The sequence below is a fragment of the Pollicipes pollicipes genome, unplaced genomic scaffold, assembly GCF_011947565.3.
Source record: "Pollicipes pollicipes isolate AB1234 unplaced genomic scaffold, Ppol_2.1 Scaffold_2975;HRSCAF=3490_pilon_pilon_pilon, whole genome shotgun sequence".
NCBI lineage: Eukaryota > Metazoa > Arthropoda > Thecostraca > Pollicipedomorpha > Pollicipedidae > Pollicipes > Pollicipes pollicipes.
Genome location: NW_023596200.1, coordinates 138,881 through 158,357, shown reverse-complemented (window position 1 = coordinate 158,357; position 19,477 = coordinate 138,881). Strand labels below are relative to the sequence as shown.

At 57.3% G+C, this 19,477-nt stretch overlaps 2 protein-coding genes across 2 annotated transcripts; both read left to right on the top strand.

Annotated features, from left to right (window-relative positions):
* Positions 1-60: 60 nt before the first annotated feature.
* LOC119114699 (uncharacterized protein C6orf136 homolog) lies at positions 61-3,572 on the top strand (the record flags this gene model as incomplete). Its single annotated transcript, XM_037238717.1, has 6 exons — positions 61-171; positions 630-718; positions 1,023-1,247; positions 1,386-1,455; positions 1,682-1,873; positions 2,820-3,572. Coding segments are annotated over 6 exons (705 nt in total), but the record flags the coding sequence as incomplete, so codon positions are not given.
* Positions 3,573-5,870: 2,298 nt separating this feature from the next.
* LOC119114697 (WD repeat-containing protein 3) lies at positions 5,871-19,018 on the top strand. The gene is made up of 16 exons (XM_037238715.1): positions 5,871-5,978; positions 7,755-7,932; positions 8,690-8,899; positions 9,448-9,645; positions 9,921-10,085; positions 10,386-10,585; positions 11,399-11,537; positions 12,181-12,377; positions 12,788-13,016; positions 13,404-13,589; positions 13,988-14,121; positions 14,592-14,770; positions 15,431-15,639; positions 16,683-16,837; positions 17,176-17,398; positions 18,735-19,018. Exons 2-16 carry the CDS (start codon positions 7,762-7,764, stop codon positions 18,897-18,899), a joined length of 2,760 nt encoding a protein of 919 aa, XP_037094610.1. The 5' UTR covers positions 5,871-5,978; positions 7,755-7,761; the 3' UTR covers positions 18,900-19,018.
* Positions 19,019-19,477: the final 459 nt, after the last annotated feature.

The following is a 19,477-nucleotide window of genomic DNA, read 5'->3' as shown; positions in this document are numbered from 1 at the left end:
TCGCTCAGCGCCTGCGAGCGGCGGGCCTTCAGCCTGCCGCTGCCGCCGGCCGACGGCCACACTCTCAGCGGCGCCGACAGGCCGGCGGAGCGGCCGCCGCCGGCCGAGCGCCTCCCTGACCGGCCCAACCCCGACCAGTTGCGCGCCGTCGAGGCCAACCTGCTGCAGAACGTGAGTCGGGGGTGGCTGTCAAGCCGTCTGGGCGGCCAGGCGTACGCCTGCTGACGGACTACTGTCCGCTCCTGCCCGGAGCGGCGACCGACGCGGCTCTTGCCCAGGGCCTCTGCGCGTTGTGTTGTTTCCTGTTAAGCTTGTGTTTTTTAATCGAATTTTTTTAACATTTGTTCAGTATAGCATTTTAGGTAATAATGCCGTGGTTTTCATGCGTCTGTTCTGGACCTAAAGTTACGTCACTTCCCCGATAAGCTGTGACCTTATGACAAGAGGGTTTCGTGGCCTGCGCGTTTTATGCCTGGCCATGATCCAATGTGGTCTTGCGCACACAGTTTGCACGGCCTCGTTGATCGTCACTGCTCAGCATTATTGTTTTGCCACGCGCTGTTTGAAACGTTGGCAGGACTGTCCTCGACCACGGTTAGATCCATTCAATCAGCTTCCTGCTGTTCCAGCTCCCGCGCATTTTTGTCATGACGCAAGACTTCTCAATCTACCACAAGGACCTTGTCTTCGACAACAGAATACGTGGAACGAAATCGGTGTAAGTGGTGACATGCCTGTGGTGCGCATGGTTACGCATCCTGCCAGATCAAATCAGATGTTTAAAAAGATGAAAGCGAGGGATCAAATCCATAAAAGCTGTTAAATCTCGTGACGCTCATGTTCCTCCTCATTGCAGCACGATAGAACCTGTTATGCGTCCTTTCAGCAGCGCTGGCGTTCATTATCGGGGATGCAAGCATGTTTCGAAAACGAGTAGTATGTGTAATTCCCCGTTCGCCGTGGCTGGAGATCTCGCGTGGTGGGCGGGCCGGTCGCCGTGTGACGTGCCACTCTCGTTGCAGGGGAATAGTGCCGTACATCAAGCAGTGCGCCTTGCTGCGGATAGTGGGCCACATCAAGTTCAGCTACGTGACGCTGCAAGTGCTGCAGAGCTCGGCGCATCCTGAGGACGACTCTATCCGCATCCGCTGGAGGATCCGCGGAGTCAGCGCCCTCAAGTCCATGTTGATGTTCTGGAAATTCAACATCTTTAAGCTCCAGAACAGCATTGACGAGCACGGCGTGGAGTGAGTTTTTCGTCCATCGAAAATGTTTGAAATTTGATGTAGTCCAAGTTCTGGAAGCTCCCCGCAGGAAAGCCGTACCGAAGTGCTGAATAAAAAATCCAGTTCCAGGCCCGCTAATCGTTCTGTTTTTACTTTCAGTTGGTATGACGGCTACTCCATATTCCAAGTGGGTGGCGATGGGAAGATCCACACGCACATTGCCGACAAGGTATGCCAACAAGCTGGTTAGTTCGAGGGTGTGGGCCAGTCCGCCTAGTTTGCGGGACCGGTGTGGGCAAAATACGCTCATTTTTGGCGCACATTCACCTTTGTGTGAACACTCGTGAGCCCGCTGCGTGTCATCAGCTGGTGTGCGCGCACGCGGTGACCAGCCGCAGCGGGCCCTCCAGCTGCCGTGCCGCCTCTCTCACGGCCGGTGGCCCGGCGTGCCGCAGGTGATGCCGGACTGGAGCCGCGAGCTGGACTCCAAGCCGGCGCTGGGTGGCCTGGCCGCGCTCGTGTACGGCCTGCTGCCGGGAGCCACGGCCGGCGCCGAGCTGGGCCAGCTGCTGGCGCTGGCCGCCCGCCTGGAGTGGCTGGAACGCCAGATCGACACCGCCCTGCCGCTCAGCGCCTCTCTTTACAAGGTCAGGAGCATATGTACACGGTTTGGGTGCCAGATCGACACCGTCCGGCCGCTCAGCGCCGCCCTGTGCATGACCAGGGTCACAGACACGGAACTCAGGCGCTAAATCGACATTGGCCGAGCCACTTGGTGTCATGTAACTCCAGGCCAATGTCATACACGGCTCACGTTTGTTATCACACACACTGCTCTGTGATTGTGGGGGTCATGTTTACGCTGCCCAGTGGCGCGTAGCCCGGGGCTAAGATCGCCCGTGTCCAGGTTAGCGGTAGTGCTTTTTCCTGCTCTGTGCTGCGTAGTACGGGGTGTTTTCAGACAGGTCATCCAGATGACACGGGTCAGCCACCCACGCACCGTCAGTAAGATCGCCGCTGGGGTTTGAGCTGGGTTCATACGTGCCGGCATTGTTCAGACTGCCGTTTACCGCTTGTTTCCCACAACGCGTTCTCTGTTCCGTTTCCGACGTTTCTCCTTGGCTCGTTTTTTGTGTTCCCGCTGATCATATTTGTACTGTGACTCGTGAATCCCCAGTGCGCCACCTCCGACCATTTCCGTGGTTAGCTTTACCTCATCGCTTCCCGACTTTGCACTGCAGTGACGGCGATGTTTACCTTGCTGATGGCCGGCACGGGGCCGTGACCGCCTGGTGGAGATATGTGTGTGCTGTAGTTTTGAAGGTACACCAAAACACTTCTTGAATGATTGTCAGCGTTCTTTCGTGTGGGTTTTTGGATTCTCCCAAAGGATTAAGCGTATTACATGGGAATAGTGGTAAGGTCAGTTTGTCACACATGGTACTCAGTTCTCTGGACCGTAGCGTCACATGTTTGCGATTGTCACATGCGTAGTCCCGTCTGCGTACGAATGCGAATGCCTGCGTCACAGTCCACGAGTACGCTGTAACTGTGGTGTTCTTGCCTGACCGTCGCGTTGTTTTCGATCCGCAGACGGCTGGCAGCACCTGAGTCGGCCTGCGCCCGCCTCGGCGCTCTCTCCAGTATTTATTGTAGCTGACGGTCGAGCGTGGCGCGCCGTGTTCGCCACAGCTGCGCCGCCGGCGCGGGTCACCGCGGTCCGGTCTGTAGTGGAGCGTGGTTCGTGTCAGCCACAGCTCTGGTGCTGGTGCGACTGTGACCACCCGCTGTCGGGGGCGAGGTTCGCTCGCGGGGAATTCGGCCTCGCGGATGTAGTTTGCATTTGTTTGCAATCGAGAAGGCCGAGTGCTGGTGGGCAATGTGCGTTGATTATGTATGGCAATTTTCTGAAACGTTGACGGATGGCTGTCAAGACCTCTGGTCTTGGACCGTGGTAGTCTTTCAAGGCCCAGTGAACGTGAGCGGAGAATGGACTATATTGTGAAGTGTGCGACAATTCGTGTATACTTAACGGAAAGGACGGCAGACTATAATAGTTTGTTGTTGTTTTCGCCAAGTCGAAAAGACGCACCCTGTTAGCGCAGACTCTGAGTTAATAAAACTTTCGGAACACTTGGAGCAAATTTGTTGAATATCTTGACGCGTAATTATGTCATACTGATGAGATTGTGATCCATGACAAGTTCCGCAGGCCCTTCCACCAAACCGCTCCATGACTAATATGTCTTGATCATGTTATTTGGTCCCTGTTTTGGGCATGTCCGTTGAACGAAGTGGTCTCGTCAGGATGATGTTTGGAATGCTGGTTGGTAATCGCTTGCAAGAGCCGCCAATAAATTATCAAGAAAGATTGCGTTTCGGATTACCGAATGGATCAGCTTACGTTAAATCGTGGTGCAGCAACGCACGAACATGTGTTTTTTGCCGCCTACGTCTGACACGCAGTGCAGCAAGCTGTTGTGAAACACGGCACCGCTTAGCAAACCATGTACTGCAGTCAATTCCGAAGCATGTCGATTCTACAGAGATGGCGCGTGGTAGAACAAAACTTGATTGCGTTTTACACGGCATTTAGGGCCTACGCAGCTTTCAAGACGTTAGGCAAGGAAAGAAACGGATTTCGGTTCATTTGTCTGTAATACCATGAGGTCAATAGTACTGAACTCTCCAATTGCTCGGGCGAACTATCCCTCCCCCCCCCCCCCCCCTCCTGGCATACATTCCTACGCCACGTGCTGGACACGCGGCTTGTTGGAATACAAAAATCCAGGATGACTGAGAAATTTGCGTTGTCTTCGTTGTATAGAACTATTCCTACCATCCACCTCGAATTAGCTAAAAGAGGATAGCTGAGGGAACGCAAGGCAAGGCGATGTAAGGGTACGCAATGGACGGGTAGTTATCGCCTTTGGCTCCCACGTGAGGGGCCTAGGTTTAGCCCCTCCCCAGTTGCGCCATGGTCTCTGTGCGTTATTTAGGCCTCTGCAGTCGCTGGTGCTCCGTAAAAGGGAGTGAGACGACGCAATGAAGATGGCCCCAGAACGATCGAACGTATTTGGGCAGGCTATTAGAAGCGGCCCCCATGAGAGCGTTTAACCCTCCATTCAAATATGAAGTACCTAAGATCCAATGTGGGAAACCCCCAAAAGATCGAGTGTACCCAAGCAGGCTATCAGATGGCTCCCGAGAGGAGCGTAGGGCCCTACATTAAGAACGCAATGGGTCTCCGAACAACCCAGTGTGCCCGAGGTGAACAGACAGGGCTCCCGACAAGTATGTAGGGCCTTCCATTCAATTAGGATGGGCCCAAGGCAAAATGTAGAGGGCCCCCGAACGGCGGAGTGCGCCGGAGCAGGCGAACAGATGGGGCCCCGGTTAGAGCATAGGGCCTTCCATTCAAGTAAGAATTACCCAAGACCCAATGTAGGGGGCCCCGAACGACCGAGTGTGTCCTGGCAGGTAATCAGATAGGGCCCACGGCGAGAGCGCGGGGCCCTTCATTCAAATAAGAGTACCCAAAACCTAGTGTGGGGGGCCCCGAAAGATCGAGTGTAACCGAACAGGCTATCAGATGGCCCCCGACAGAAATGCGGGGCCCTGCATTCAAAACGAGAGAACCCAAGTCCCAGCCTGAAGGGCCCCGAACGACCGAGCGTGCCCAAACAAATTCACAGGTGGGCCCCCGACAAGAGCGTAGGGCCCTAAACAAGTGACAGAGAACTGGAGGAGCCCTGGACCAATATGGAGGGCCATGGGCGTATCGTGAGTGTGTCGATACGTTTACTGAGGCCAGCATGAATGCCGCTGAACAACCGAAGACATCTTGGCAGGCAGATTATTGTATTGTATTTGCATATAATATATAATGTATAAAATATACAATAATGTATAATGCGTTGGGAGTAGGGCGGATAGGGACTTTAGGTTGAATGGGAAACATCCGTGGAAGGCCCTGATTTACAGGAGTGCCCGGTTCGCTAGCAGGAAGAATGCCAGCAGCAACGCGGGGCCCTTCGAGCCAATGCAAAAAAATAAGGACAACTTAGACGGCTCCTTAACGATCGGATTGGCCCTGTAAGTGGACACAAGGGACCTCCAGCAACAGCGTATGGCCTCTGAGCAGTGTAAGGGGCCTTAAAACTTCCCAGTCACCACCCATTTAATCAGTGAAGAATCACTCTTGTCTTCTCTTGGGCCCTTCACATCCGTTTGTGACTCTTCTTGGTCGCCTGGAAGCCGCTTAACACGTCCCATATTGTTACGTCTCATGTTAGAAGAAATTGCGTCTGTTTGGTCGGCTCTGTCGGCATTGGTCGGCATTCGGGGCCTGTGTGCCTCTTTGAAGCACAAGAGGGCATTGCCCAGTGTCCCCCCCCCCCTCCCTATCTCTCCCCGTTCACTCTGGATCCGCTCCTGTGTAAGGGTAAGGCATAACCTATTTCTCGTATTTGCGAAACCTTTGCGATCCTCGACGCCTGCTATTTTGTATTGGTGATGGCGCGGGATTCTGTATATCGTTTATATGGCAGTACTACTTCCAAATTGTTCATATACGCTTGTGAAGGTTTTGTGACATTTAGTTCCCCGCTGTACACAAATGCTATTGTCTAGAATTTGCCCGGAGTCGGCATAGAGGTGCACGTGGTCGGTTGAATAGACATATCTATTTTAAAAGTTGTGCACGTGATACTGGTGTAATGTGCACGCAGGAAAGTTTGTGATTTCCAACAGGTAAAGCCATGTAGAAAGGATCCACTGCGCCGGACGCCTGTGACATCGGCGAACTGATGCTGGTGTTCCTTGTGTTCAATATTCATTAATTTGTCATGGAAAATAGCATAGCATTTTTACCTGAAGTTAACAGTTTTTCCGATGTGAAATCCTTGGAGCATTAACTGTCTGCGCAGAGGCTAGCACCGACCTGTGGTTATACAGTGTGCACTAAACTTGGGGCATTCAGGTTTACTAGGTATGTGCATTGAAATGTTTGTTGTATTGCTGCTGCTAGGCTGACATGCGCAGCATAACATGTATGTTTGGGAATCTGAGCTGGATGCTCCCCAGGACAGTCTGAAAATTATCCACTGCTCCCGACTCTTTTGTGACTGATGCTCAGCACCAGTATTGTCCAAAGTATGGTCAGTTTGACATGTGCATTCTGCTTTGAACTGCACAGTGGTGTATGCTTAGCAAGGTGCTGTGAACAACCTTCCAGCATGGGGAAAGTGTAATGAAGCTGGTGAATAAAACCTGCATTCCTTTGGTTGCTGCAGTGTATGCTTCATCCCGACAAATTTCATCAGTTCTAAATAAACCTCATGTACATATCATGTAAGAGTTTTCATCATATCACGTACATTGTGAGAGAAATTATTTGATTATCTCTTCCTGTGATTGGTGGCCTGCTCATGTGATACTCTTAAGATATGTTATTATTAAAATAAAAGGAGGTATGAGATGCTGAAGAATTGTATTGCTAACATGTCAGGTACTTAAGTAAGATCTGAGGTGCATGTTACTGCATGCTCTGCTGCATGCCACTCTGGGGATCTTTTGCACATGCAGAAGGACTGTGGAAGCAGTGGATATATGCTTTAGGCAGGCAATAAAAGTAAAACACTGAATAGTTGTAAACATATTGTGGTAATCAGTTCAGAGAACTAAATGTGATACAGAGTAAACATAAAATAGTAACACTGAGCTGTTGCAATGAATGTTTAGTTAGAAGTTGCATATTTTGGACTGCTAACTGATAAGAAAATAGACAAGCTCTAATACATAAGATTATACAATACAGAGATCAGTAATAAACAAAACAAACAAACTTAAAAAGCAAACTGATAAACCAACACAAGTTAATTATTCTGATAGCAGAAAAGTGGCAATAAACTAGGAGATAACTATTAAACTATCCAGAAATCAATGAATTATGGTCAGTAAGTTACATCATTCACATTTATTGAATCACAGTGCATATGATGGCTTCAGTAGTATGAAATAGAGTGACCTAGACACATAGAAAAATCAGTTTTTAGGGTTATCAAGTTTTCATATTTACAATGTCTTTACAACCCAGCTCAGAGGTGAAGGCCAATCAGAGCTATGTTGTGTTTTTGCAGTTTGGTGAATGGAGCTCTCTTCATCTAACCTGTCACATGGACAATGGGCAAGTGCTTATTGTCTTACATGTTTGCAAAGACACAGTATAGGTTTTTGTGAGGTAGTGCTGCAACAGCACTGGGGGATTTTTCTTACACTATGTGTTATGACATGGCCACATGTGGTGAGCTTTATCATATTTGTTCAGAAATACAAGTACATTGAGGATATGGCACAGTTGGTGCTCTGATGATCACCAGAACCAACAGCCATGTAGATGGCCTGCAGTGTTCATTATCCCAGTGTTATATTCATCCCAGATGGTGTGACCAACAGCACAAATGTGCTTGCAGTGTCTGGTCGGGTACCAGGTCATGAGTGGTGCATTAATTGGCATTGGTTTGACAGGCTCAGGATGGGGCTGACCAAGCAGTACCTGCGCTTCGAGGCCGGACCCGTGTTCGGCGTGATCGGCAGCCGCGACTGCAACGTCTGCTGGCTGGAGATTGACGGCGTGCAGCGGCGCTATGTGGCCGCTGCCGCCTGCGAGAAGATCCACGTCTGGGACACGGTCACCGCCGAAAGGGTATGTCTCACGACACGTCATACTCCAGCCTCAAACTCTGTGCCAGTGCAGGGGGAGCTGCACTACCCTCCCCCAAATGATGTAGTGCTGTGTAAAGTTCTGTCACTCTCATTAGCTGTGATGTATGCTCTATATGTAATATCAGGACATCATAACTGTCCTTTGTATTCCATAAACAGAACCTTCAGGCTGCAAGGTTTTGTCAAGTTGCTAGGTACCACTAACCTGTGCACAGTTAGCATGATATGCATCACTGTCTGTCATCATGCTGCCAGCCTTGTCAGACTTACTAATGTGCATGCTACATACATGGTCTGTTTGGATGTGACGCGCAGGCTCTTCGCGCACACGCCAGCATCACGAGAAACGCTCGCAGCACGTGATGATTGACCCACACGACTTGCCAGGGCAGCGGGGGTATTCCAGGGTTTCAGTTGCTCCGCTCGCAGCACGTGATGATTGACCCACACGACCTGCTGCAGCAGCGGGAGTGTTCCAGGGTTTCAGTTGCTCCGCTCGCAGCACGTGATAATTGACCCACACGACCTGCCGGGGCAGCGGGAGTGTTCCAGGGTTTCAGTTGTTCCGCTCGCAGCACGTGATAATTGACCCACACGACCTGCCGGGGCAGCGGGAGTGTTCCAGGGTTTCAGCTGTCCCTTTCCTGCTCCGTATTTGGCCGGCCGTACCACTGTGTATGTGACCCCGGACGTCGAGCCGTGCCGGTACCGCCAGCTCATCCTTGGCCGGCCCCCAGACCATGGTGCTGCACGGCGCAGCCAGCGAGGTCACCTGCCTGGGCGTCCACGACAAGCGGGCTCTGCTGGCCGCCGGCTACGCGGACGGCTCGGTGCGGCTGTTCTCGCTGACCTCGGGTGACCTGCGGGTCACGCTCACCGGCCACCGGTCCGGGGTGAACGCCGTCAGCTTCGACGAGGCTGGCATGCGCCTGGTGTCCGGCGCCAAGGTGCGTGGCTGGTGTCGTGTTTTGGTACGGCGCCGCTAGGGGGTGGCGTGGTAAAAAGGCAGCAGACTGGTTACTGCTCGGCAGGCCCATTGAGGCGAAGGAGATGTGATGTCAGAGCAGCTGGGCGTACCTGAATTTCGGTTATTGTAAGGCAGTGTCTGCCTTAGTCCCACGAGCGAGCGGGAGTGGTCCGATCGGTGGTGACTGCTGAAGATGGAGGGAAGGCAACGATTTTTCGCTCTTTCTCCGTCGTTACCTGATCCTGTTCCCATCTTCTCCCATCGTTTTCCCACCGTCATGTGTCTGTCCGTCTGTTACGTGCTCCCGTTAGGTTTTCCTCCATCATATGGTTCTTCTGCCTTCTTCTCCCGCCGTCAGTTATGCCATCACATGGACTTACGTCCCTCATATCTCATCTCTACCACCGTCATGTAGTCCTGCCCCCCCCCCCCCCCCTCGTCATGGCCTCACTAGCGTTTGGTTTCTGGCGACCCACGTCAGCCTGTGTCGGCTGCGACCGTTCACGCGGTCCGCTCTTGTCCTGCCAGGACACCGAGATCGTGGTGTGGGACGTGGTGAGCGAGGCCGGCCTGTACCGGCTACGCGGCCACAAGGGCAGCGTCACCCAGGTGCGCTTCATGCGCCGTCGCAACTGCCTCGTCTCCTCCTCCAAGGACACCTACGTCAAGTTCTGGGACCTGGACAACCAGCACTGCTTCAAGACGCTGGTCGGCCACCTGACAGAGGTGCGGGGCGCTCTGGCGCGAGCGGTCGGCCGGCCGACAGGGCTTCGCTCGGGTGTGAGGGACCGGGCCGCCCCCGCCCTTGCTTTTTGGTTAATTCTCATGTACGCCGGGCGCACCTCACGGTTGATGGGGATGATTTTTTTCAAAATATTAGTGGTGGGACTGACTCCCCTGCGCTCTGCGCCCGCTCCCGCGTTTTGTGTGCGGCCCACCCGTGCCGCCTGTTCGCCCCTGCTCCGTTGACCGTCCCCTTTCCCCCTCTCCGCTTCTGTCAGGTGTGGGACTTCGTGCTGAACGAGGACGACACGCGGCTGGTGACCGGCTCTGGCGACGCCGAGCTGCGCGTGCACGCGCTGCGCTTCCTCGAGCCGACCGAGCCGCCGGCGGCCAAGGCGCCGCGCCTCAGCGAGGCGGACGGTGACGAGCTGGAGGGTGACAGTGTGCGTACCATGCCGCCGCCGCGTGCGGTGCGAACGTCGCACGTGGGGGCGAGGTTTTGGCGCCACCGCGGGGCGCTTTCAGCCGGAGTTGCTGGCGTTTGCTGGATGTGTCTGTCGGCTCCCGTCAGTGGGGAGTCTGGACGATGCGCTGGGTCGCACGCGACGTGATGTAGAGGCCTGGTGAGAACGGCCAAGTGCGGTGTGAGTTATGCTGTCCCGACTCGATCATCGGCGCAGGAAGTGGACGATGTTAATTGTCACAGTTGTAATTGTTATTTATTCCGTTAATCTCTGTTTCAGTCCAACTTTGAGTGCACCCGGATCGGCAGCATTCTGCGGCAGGGAAAAGACCGCGTGTCGCGCGTGGTGATCGACAGTCAGTGTCGGCTGGTGTGTTTCCACGGCAACGACCAGACGCTGGAGCTGCTCTATCTGAACACGGAGGAGGAGACGGCCAGGAGGCTACAGAAGCGCCAGAAACGCGACCGAAAGCGGGCGAGGTACGCCGCGCCGGATGTCGACTTCCGGCGAGTGATGGGCTGGTTTGGTGTTATGTTTCGTGGAATGATCACTCCCTTTGGCCGCGAATCATGTTTGTTTCCATAGTAAACAGATCATTCTCTCTCCTCTAACAAGCAGCTTATACGGAGTACCGTCCAAACGATGCGTCCTTTGTGTGGGCGATTGCAAGAGGAGTATGAAGGCGGATGCGTATGGACCGATCCCGTCGAGAAATAATGGCGACATTTTCTTTTGTCGCGTTGGTCTGCTTAATCGGGGCTCGCGGATGCATCAGTCGCGGGGGTTTTGTGGCATGCGTTTGGTCGTGACCCGTGGCTACCTGCATGTTCCCTGCACGGATGGCCTGTTTTACCGTGATATCTCCGAGCCTGTTCCTCCACTCGTAACAGCGTAACACCACTCGTAACAGCGTAACACTACTCGTAACAGCGTAAACCACTCGTAACAGCGTAACACTACTCGTGACAACGTAACACCACCCGTAACAGCTTAACACCTTTCGTAACAGCGTAAACCATTCGTAACAGCGTAACACTACTCGTGATGACGTAACACCACCCGTAACAGCTTAACACCTCTCGTAACAGCGTAGAACCACTCCACGTAGAACAGCGAAACACCACTTGTAGCACCACTCAACAGCGAAACACCACTCGTATAAGCGTAACACTGCTCTGAGCAGCTCTGCAGTTTCACCCTGTCGCCCCTCGCTCGGCTTCACTCCCTCCAGCGTGGCCCGCGCCCCCGGCCGGCTGCCTCCGTCTCCGTCCGTGACCGGCGCTCCTCCGCAGGGAGGCCGGCGAGGACGCCAAGCCAGCGCCGCTGACGGCCCAGACGCTGCAGGACGAGCTGCGCCGGCTCACTAGCATCACCTGTCCGTCCAAGGTCAAGGCCGTGGACGTCTCGCTCAGCGGGCCACAACAGGCCAAGGTAACGCCTGGGATCGGGCCTCAGGCTCGGACTGCCCGTGACGCATCAGAGACACGCTGAGGAGTCCGGGTGCCGTCCACGATGTCCTCTGTTGGATAGCAATGTACTGTTGTGACCCATCGCCAATGCAGATCGTAAGACAAGTGCCATGAGATGTCAGAAAGAAAGTGATATAAGTTGAAAGTTCATATGTTGACTTAAGGACCTGCGATATGCCAGGAGGGACAAGTTAAATGGCCTTGTAATGCTGAATTACGACCACAATGACGTTACCCAATATGTTGAGCTGTGCTCATTTTCATGATGTACTGTTACAACTTCCCGCCAATTCGCTGCTGATATATGCCCCGTCGCAGCTGACAGCATTCCTGCTTAAACGACCCACTGCTGACACACAGTACTGACACACATTCGCCGCTGACACGCACTGCTGACGCACATTCACAGCTTGCAGACTCATTGTTGACACACTCACTGCTGACACACACTCACCATTGACACACTCACTGCTGGTACACATTCACAGCTGACACACTCACCGCTGACGCACACTCACCACTCACACACACTCACCGCTGACGCACTCACCACTCACACACACTCATCGCTGACGCACACTCACCACTGACACGCTCTGTCGCAGCTAACGGTGCTGCTGGCCAACAACTCGCTGCTGACGTACGGGCTGACGGTGGACACGAGCGGCGGTCGTGACGCGGCCGAGCCGGGCGCCCACCTGCAGCTGCCCGGACACCGGTCGGACGTCCGCGCGCTCGACTTCTCCGCGGACGGCACGGCGCTCCTCTCGGCCTCCTCCGAGCAGCTCAAAGTCTGGAACAAGTCAGTGGAGGCCGACCGTGTGGGATCGTCTAGAACTGGGGAGCTGTGATTCAACAACTGCCGTGTAACCCCAGTCTGCGGGGTAAAATGGGAATTATGTATTTTCGCACCCATGGCACTTTGGTCTTTTTCTGACGGTGTCGTAGTATGATGGTCCATAGAACTGCGTTAGCGTGGTTGCTGCTGTAGGATGCTAGCCTTCAATGGTGTTCATGGCAAAATTAAACCTTCGAACTATTGCAGCTTGAGGTTAGTGGCGGGCGCAGAAAGAATTACACCGCACGAATCCGGAGATGCTTCAACTACATGTGTGTGACTAAAACGTGTAGTTGGTGTGTATCCCCGTAATCTGTAAAATCAAACCACTGCAACCGCGTCCGTCCATCAACTGCCCGTCTGCCCGTGGCCAGGTCGACCCAGCAGTGTATCCGCACGCTGCCGTGCGAGCCGGCGCTGTGCGCGCTGTTCGTGCCCGGCGACCGGCACGTGCTGATCGGCACCAAGAGCGGCCGGCTGCAGCTGCTGGAGCTGGCCTCCGGCCGCCGTCTGGAGGACGTGGCTGCGCACGAGGCCGAGCTCTGGTCGCTGGCGCTGACGCCCGACCAGCGCGGCTTCGCCTCCGCCTCTGCCGACAAGCAGGTCAGCGGCGCCGGCGGCTGGGACGGCGGCGGCCGGTCGCGACGGGCGGTGATAGGCAGCCGACGATCGGCGACAGGCAGCCGACGATCGGCGGCAGGCAGCCGGCGGGCGGCGACTGGCCTGGAGCCGGCCTGGTGGCCCTGTGTTGGAGCCGCCGGCGCGGTCACGGACTGGTGTGGTGTGAGGGCGGGGCGTCAGGCCGCGTTAGCTGAGCCCGATGTGGCAGCCACCGGAGGTGACAGGCCAGAGCGATCGGAGGCGGGGGTGGAATCAATAGCCGGCTGGTCTCCCGCAGGGCCTTCCTGGCACGCTGCGCGCCGCTCTCCGCGCTAACCCGACCCGACCAGAGCACAGCCCAGCGGTGACCGTGCGGCCACCGTCCGACAGGTGAAGCTGTGGCGCTTTGAGCTGGTGTCGACGGAGCAGGGCGCCAGGCAGCTGTCGTTCCTGCACACGGCCACGCACGCGCTGGACGAGGACTGCCTAAGCGTGCGTTTCTCGCCGGACGGCCGGCTGCTGGCCGTGGCGCTGCTCGACAGCACCGTCAACGTCTTCTTCACTGACACTATGAAGGTGGGTGCCCGGCTCGAGGCAGCCTGATGATGGCGCGGTTTGGGCGCGGACTGGAGTACGGACAGTATAGTCATTCAGTGCACTTTGTGGAACGTGTTGCCTTGTTCTTAATGTGTGCTATCCTATCGGTGTACACACCCACAACATGAGGGCGCCACCATATATTCAAAAGCGGTGAACGCCGTCTACGGAACCACTCCATGCTGTTCGCTCGGACGTGCCACTGACCTTGAAGTGGGCCCATGCGTGGTGACCGGTCCGCGCTCCGTCAGTGTCACACGACCCCGTCGCGGGCCCGATCGGTCGCTGTGGCCCGTGGTGGGGTCGTGCACCCCCTCCCCCGAGCCTGTCCGGCGCGCGTGGCGCTCCCCTACCGTCGTCGCCGCTGCCGCCGCCAGCTGTTCCTGTCGCTGTATGGCCACCGGCTGCCCGTGCTGTGCATGGACATCAGCCACGACTCGACCCTCATCGCCACCGGCAGCGGCGACCGCAACGTCAAGATCTGGGGCCTCGACTTCGGCGACTGCCACAAGTGAGCGGCCGGCGCGCGGGGTGGGGTGGGGGGTGGGGGGGGGGGGGCGGGGCACAGCGGGCGCGCAGGGACGGACATGGTCGTGGTACGGATGCTGACGGGGGGGGGGGGGGGGGGTGCGAGGCTGTCATTAGCTTATGGCTGTCGGTGTGACTCGGGTAGCACTGAACGTTTTTGAAATGGGTGGGTTCTTGGCACGTCGTGGTTCTCGGACCTGTTTGCATCAGTGGAGTAATGCAATGAACATGTCTCGCATCCTTCATCCCAGCAAAACCATTTCGTTTCTGGCCGACCTATTTACCCCGTGATCATTGCATGAGTATGCCTTTTGGCCGTCGGCGGCTCAAACCGCAGCACAGCGTCCTGCACGGCTGTGCTGACGGGCGGGGTCAGGCGCCGCCGGCCGCCGCGGCGCTGCGGCGCGCTGCCGACCGTCCCCGCGTTCTGACCGCCGGCCGCGGTGCCGCCAGGTCGCTGTTCGCGCACGACGACAGCGTGACCGCGCTGCGGTTCGTGCCGAGGACGCACCACTTCTTCACGTGTGGCAAAGATGGCCGCGTCAAGCAGTGGGATGCCGACAACTACCAGCGCATACAGACGCTCGAGGGACACTGCAAGGAGGTGCTGGCCATGGCGGTCAGTCCTGACGGTGAGGGCCCGGCTCTGCTCGGGCCGCGTCTGTGTTGATGAGGGCTTTTTCCCAGCGGTGGCTGGCTGGTCACAGTGAGCGGCGCGGCCGCGTGATAGTCACGCGGCTCTTACTGTGGATCCGCAGACTTGAACTAACACTGGGCACCCAGTGACCGTTCAGCGCTGACGAGTGCGTGTCCTCGATGATGCTTGCTCGGCGATGATGCTTGCATCAGTGACAGTGTCCTGTCCGCTGGGAAGTGTGCACTGTGGGAAGTGGGACACCACTCGTGTATGGGCGGCCGATGTCTCGGAAACGTATCTCAAGTCTGTGGAAGTGTGCACTCATTGCTCCACACTGAGTCCGCGGCCGGGGCTGCGGTCTCCCGACGCTGCTGGGCGGGCGCCGGTGCCCTGCCCGAGCCCGCCGCCCCGCCCCGCCCCTGACGCCGCTCTGCCCCGCCCCTGACGCCGCCCCGCCCGCCCCTGGCGCCGCCCTGCCCCGCCCCTGGCGCCAGCCCCGTCCCGTCCGGCCGCCTCTGACGCCGCCCCGCCCGCCCCTGACGCCGCCCCGCCCGCCTCTGACGCCGCCCTGCCCCGCCCCTTGCGCCAGCCCCGTCCCGTCCGGCCGCCTCTGACGCCGCCCCGCCCGCCCCTGACGCCGCCCGGCCGTCGGCAGGCCGGTGGGTGCTGAGCTCGTCACGCGACCGCTCGCTGCGGCTCTGGCAGAAGACGGACGAGCCGCTCGTGCTGGAAGAGGAGCGCGAGGACGAGCGCGCGCGCGAGGAGGAGCAGCGGCTGGCCAGCGGGCAGGCGGCCGCCGTGCCGGGCGAGAGTGACCGGGAGGCCGGCCGGCCCGGCCAGAAGACGGCCGAGACGGAGCGCGCGGTGCGTGACGTCGCAGCTAGACCTGGGCGTTCGGATTCGCAGAATCAGAGTGGATTCGAATAGATTGAAACTTTGTGAATACTTGAATTCTAAAGATGGTTATTTGAACTCGAAAATAAGAAGTTAAATAATAAAACTCATCGGAACGTAAGAGTCAGCTGAGTAGATCATGAAGTCCCCCCTCCCCCCCCCCCCCCCCACCCATCCACCCATGTATTCACACATTCCTCCAGATAAACTGAGTGCAACACGAATAGTTATAATTCTGTTGACATGAGACTAATTCGTCTGTTCTCATTGTATTGCGTTGTATTAGTTTGAGATGTCGATGCAAAGATGCGAATTTTCTCGAATCTTGTAGCTGAATCCGAATCTGCCTCTCCTGTTTGGATCTTCATTCCAAAATATTACCGAGCAGGCGCGTTCCGTTCTGCCTCGGTGAGGCCGTGTTCGGCGCAGGGCGTGATGGAGTGGAAGTTGTTTGGATTATGGGGCCTGATCTGAATTCCTGGGTTGCATCATGCAGCGAGCAGCGATGTTGAGTATTGCTGTGACTAAAGCGCTTGATGCTGCCGGTTAATGTGTACGCACCGGTATTGTGTGACGTGTTGTCGCCGCCGTGCATTGGCGTTCGGCGTGTCCCGCTGGGACCTGCATGGCTTCCGACAAGCGCCGGTGTGACGCAGTGTATCAGACTTGTGGAGCGCCATGGGGCGTGTGACGGGCGCCAAAACTGCCCAACTATCTTGGTCACAACACTATCAAGCCGATGTCCGCCATCTCCGCCGCGCTGTCGCCTGCGTGACCGTGCCCGACTTGGCCGCGAGCAGCCTGCTCGGTGACGTTATCAGTTAGTGCACTCGGGGCGAGGCTGTCTCGGTGATCGGCTTGGTGTAAACATCGACGCGACCGGTAAGGTGCACATCAAAACGCGCCGAACGTGCCAGCCTCGCACCGCGTTTCGTCTCTGATGACCGGAGCCTGCGGTTCGACAGTTCCCCCCCCCCCCCCTGACTCCCCCCCTTCCTCCGCCGCACCCGCAGGCGGAGCGTATCATGGAGGCTGTCACCATCTACAAGCAGGTGTCGCGCGCGCTGCGTGAGTCGAGCTCGGCCGAGCTGCACCCGCTGATGCTGGCCTACAACTGCGCCACGCCCGACCTGTTCATGGCCGAGGTGCTGCGCCGGGTCAAGTCCAGGTCAGCATTGTGCCCCCCGAGCCGGTTCGTGTTTGCGGGGAGGCGAATGGCGTGCGGTGCGATTTTACCGCGTCTGTGCTGCTTTTCAGTGTGCTGGTCTTGGTCCGGACGCCCTCCTTGTTTTGTTTTGTGTGGCCAGTAGTTGCCCTGGCATCCTGCCCGGTCGGAAGGAGACTCTTATGTTCGTAAAACAGGGCGCTACGTGCTGTGACGTTTTCACACTGCCAAGCACCTCAGCGGTGTCGTCGCCGGTTGCACCTCAGGCACCTCGCGTGTCATCGCCGGCTGCTGTTCTCGGTGCTGTGTGTGACGTCAGCCGCCGTCCGTCCGCCCGCCAGCGAGCTGGAGGAGAGCCTGCTGGTGCTGCCCTTCAGCTACGTCACCGACCTGCTGTACATTCTGGAGCGGCTGGTGGCCGGCAGCGGCGAGGTGGAGCTCGTCTGCCGCTGCCTCTGCTTCCTGATGCGCGTCCACCACGGCCAGATCGTCAACAACGGCGTGCTGGCGCCGGTCATAGAGCGGCTGCGCGCCGCCGCCGGCCGCCAGGTGCAGCAGCTGCGGGTCAGTAGCCGGGCGGGACCTCTGGCTGGGGCGGTGGTGGCCCGCCGCCGGCCGCCAGGTGCAGCAGCTGCGGGTCAGTAGCCGGGCGGGACCTCTGGCTAGGGCGGTGGTGGTCTGCCGCCGGCCGCCAGGTGCAGCAGCTGCGGGTCAGTAGCCGGGCGGGACCTCTGGCTGGGGCGGTGGTGGTCTGCCGCCGGCCGCCAGGTGCAGCAGCTGCGGGTTAGTAGCCGGGCGGGACCTCTGGCTGGGGCGGGGGGTGGTCCGCCGCCGGCCGCCAGGTGCAGCAGCTGCGGGTCAGTAGCCGGGCGGGACCTCTGGCTGGGCTGGGGTGGCCCGCCGCCGGCCGCCGGGTGCAGCAGCTGCGGGTCAGTAGCCGGGCGGGACCTCTGGCTGGGCGGGGGTGGTCCGCCGCCGGCCGCTAGGTGCAGCAGCTGCGGGTCAGTAGCCGGGCGGGACCTCTGGCTGGGGCGGGGGTGGTCTGCCGCCGGCCGCCAGGTGCAGCAGCTGCGGGTCAGTAGCCGGGCGGGACCTCTGGCTGGGGCGGGGGTGGCCCGCCGCCGGCCGCCAGGTGCAGCAGCTGCGGGTCAGCAGCCGGGCGGGACCTCTGGCTGGGGCGGGTGATGGCCCGTCGCCGGGGGCACGGGCCCAGCGCTGAAGTGGTGTGTTCAGTGCGCTGCATGGCGTGCTGTGTGCTCGCGGGGTAACGATTAGAACGGGTCCCGTGGTATGGAGACCAGCGCTGCAAAAATGCCTGTTGCTTTCAGAATGCGCCCTTATCTTGTTGCTGCACTTTTACCGCATGCGTAAAAATTTAAAAACTGAAATAAAACTGTGTGACTTAAACTGGACAGTTGTTAAACATGCATTGTGTCTTTACTTCGGCAATAGCATGGACCCTCCGGTGTTTGAAAAAGTATGCGTTTTGTTGGATCAAAGAAACGTTTTTATTCGTTTGGAACGTCTCGTCGTCTGGCACTTTTCCTCCCCTATTCCGGGTGTATGACGTTACAACCGGTACAATCGACAGCCAATACATTGCGTCACATATCCTCGTGTTCATCACAGAATGTTCCGAAGTGGTATTTGTTTGATGATACGAAAATGTGTCGGATGAGCAAAATGTTCTGCAAAATCTGCCTCCTCTTAGAAGCAGCACGACTTTTCGAACGTTTTATAAATATATTATTGCGACTGGTTCGCCGGAGACGAGAACCGTGCCGGCATTTGTGATCCTGTACCAGACAATGCCTGCAGGAGTGCTGTGGGCGGGCTGCTGTCCCGGCCCCTGCCGAGTCCGTGCTGACCGCGCCCGCTCACGTCTCGTTCGCCGCCGCAGGACACGATCGGCTTCTCCAAGGCGGGCCTGGAGTTCCTGCAGCGCGATCTGCTGGAGCGCGAGAGCGTGGCGCTCTTCGTGGACGCCTCGCAGAGCGTCAGCGACAAGCGCAAGAAGCGGAGGAAAAAGGAGCGCGCTGCGCAACGGGCTGTGCTGCTCATGTAGACCGGAGAGCGTGCTGGACTGACCTGCTGATGCCACGGGGACCAGCGGCCGCAGGGCCAGCGCCGCAGGCTGCGCCGTCATCTTCATTGTGTACGGAATACACCGATGTTGGAATCCGGCACCCTGTTTGTATTGGTGCTGGATTGGTGGACAGAAAAACGTCGCAATGCTGACGTGTCGGATCCGAAGTGTGTGACATTCACAGGCACACACGTTCTCTGCCTTTGAATGCCGCGCTTCGCGCTGCGCGGTCTTCCCAGCAGCGTGGACCAGTAGAGTTAAGGGGCTAGAAGAATGTGGGCAGTGGATCAAGGGTGGCTCATGTCGCTCATTGCCTTCAATTTCGTTATCTGCCTCTCTCCAAAAAAGCTACGCGGCTGCGTCACGTAGGGCCCAAGCGTAACACGAACACAAACTGTGGACCAGTGTGGTCGTTGGTTCGCGACGGCCCGTCCAAAAGCGCGCCGGCACATCGCCAGAGAAAAGTGTGATGGAAACACCTTATCACGGACCTGCAACGAAGCCGCGTCCATTCCGATGATCTCTAACGCGTCAATGCACTACCTCGTATACGGCGA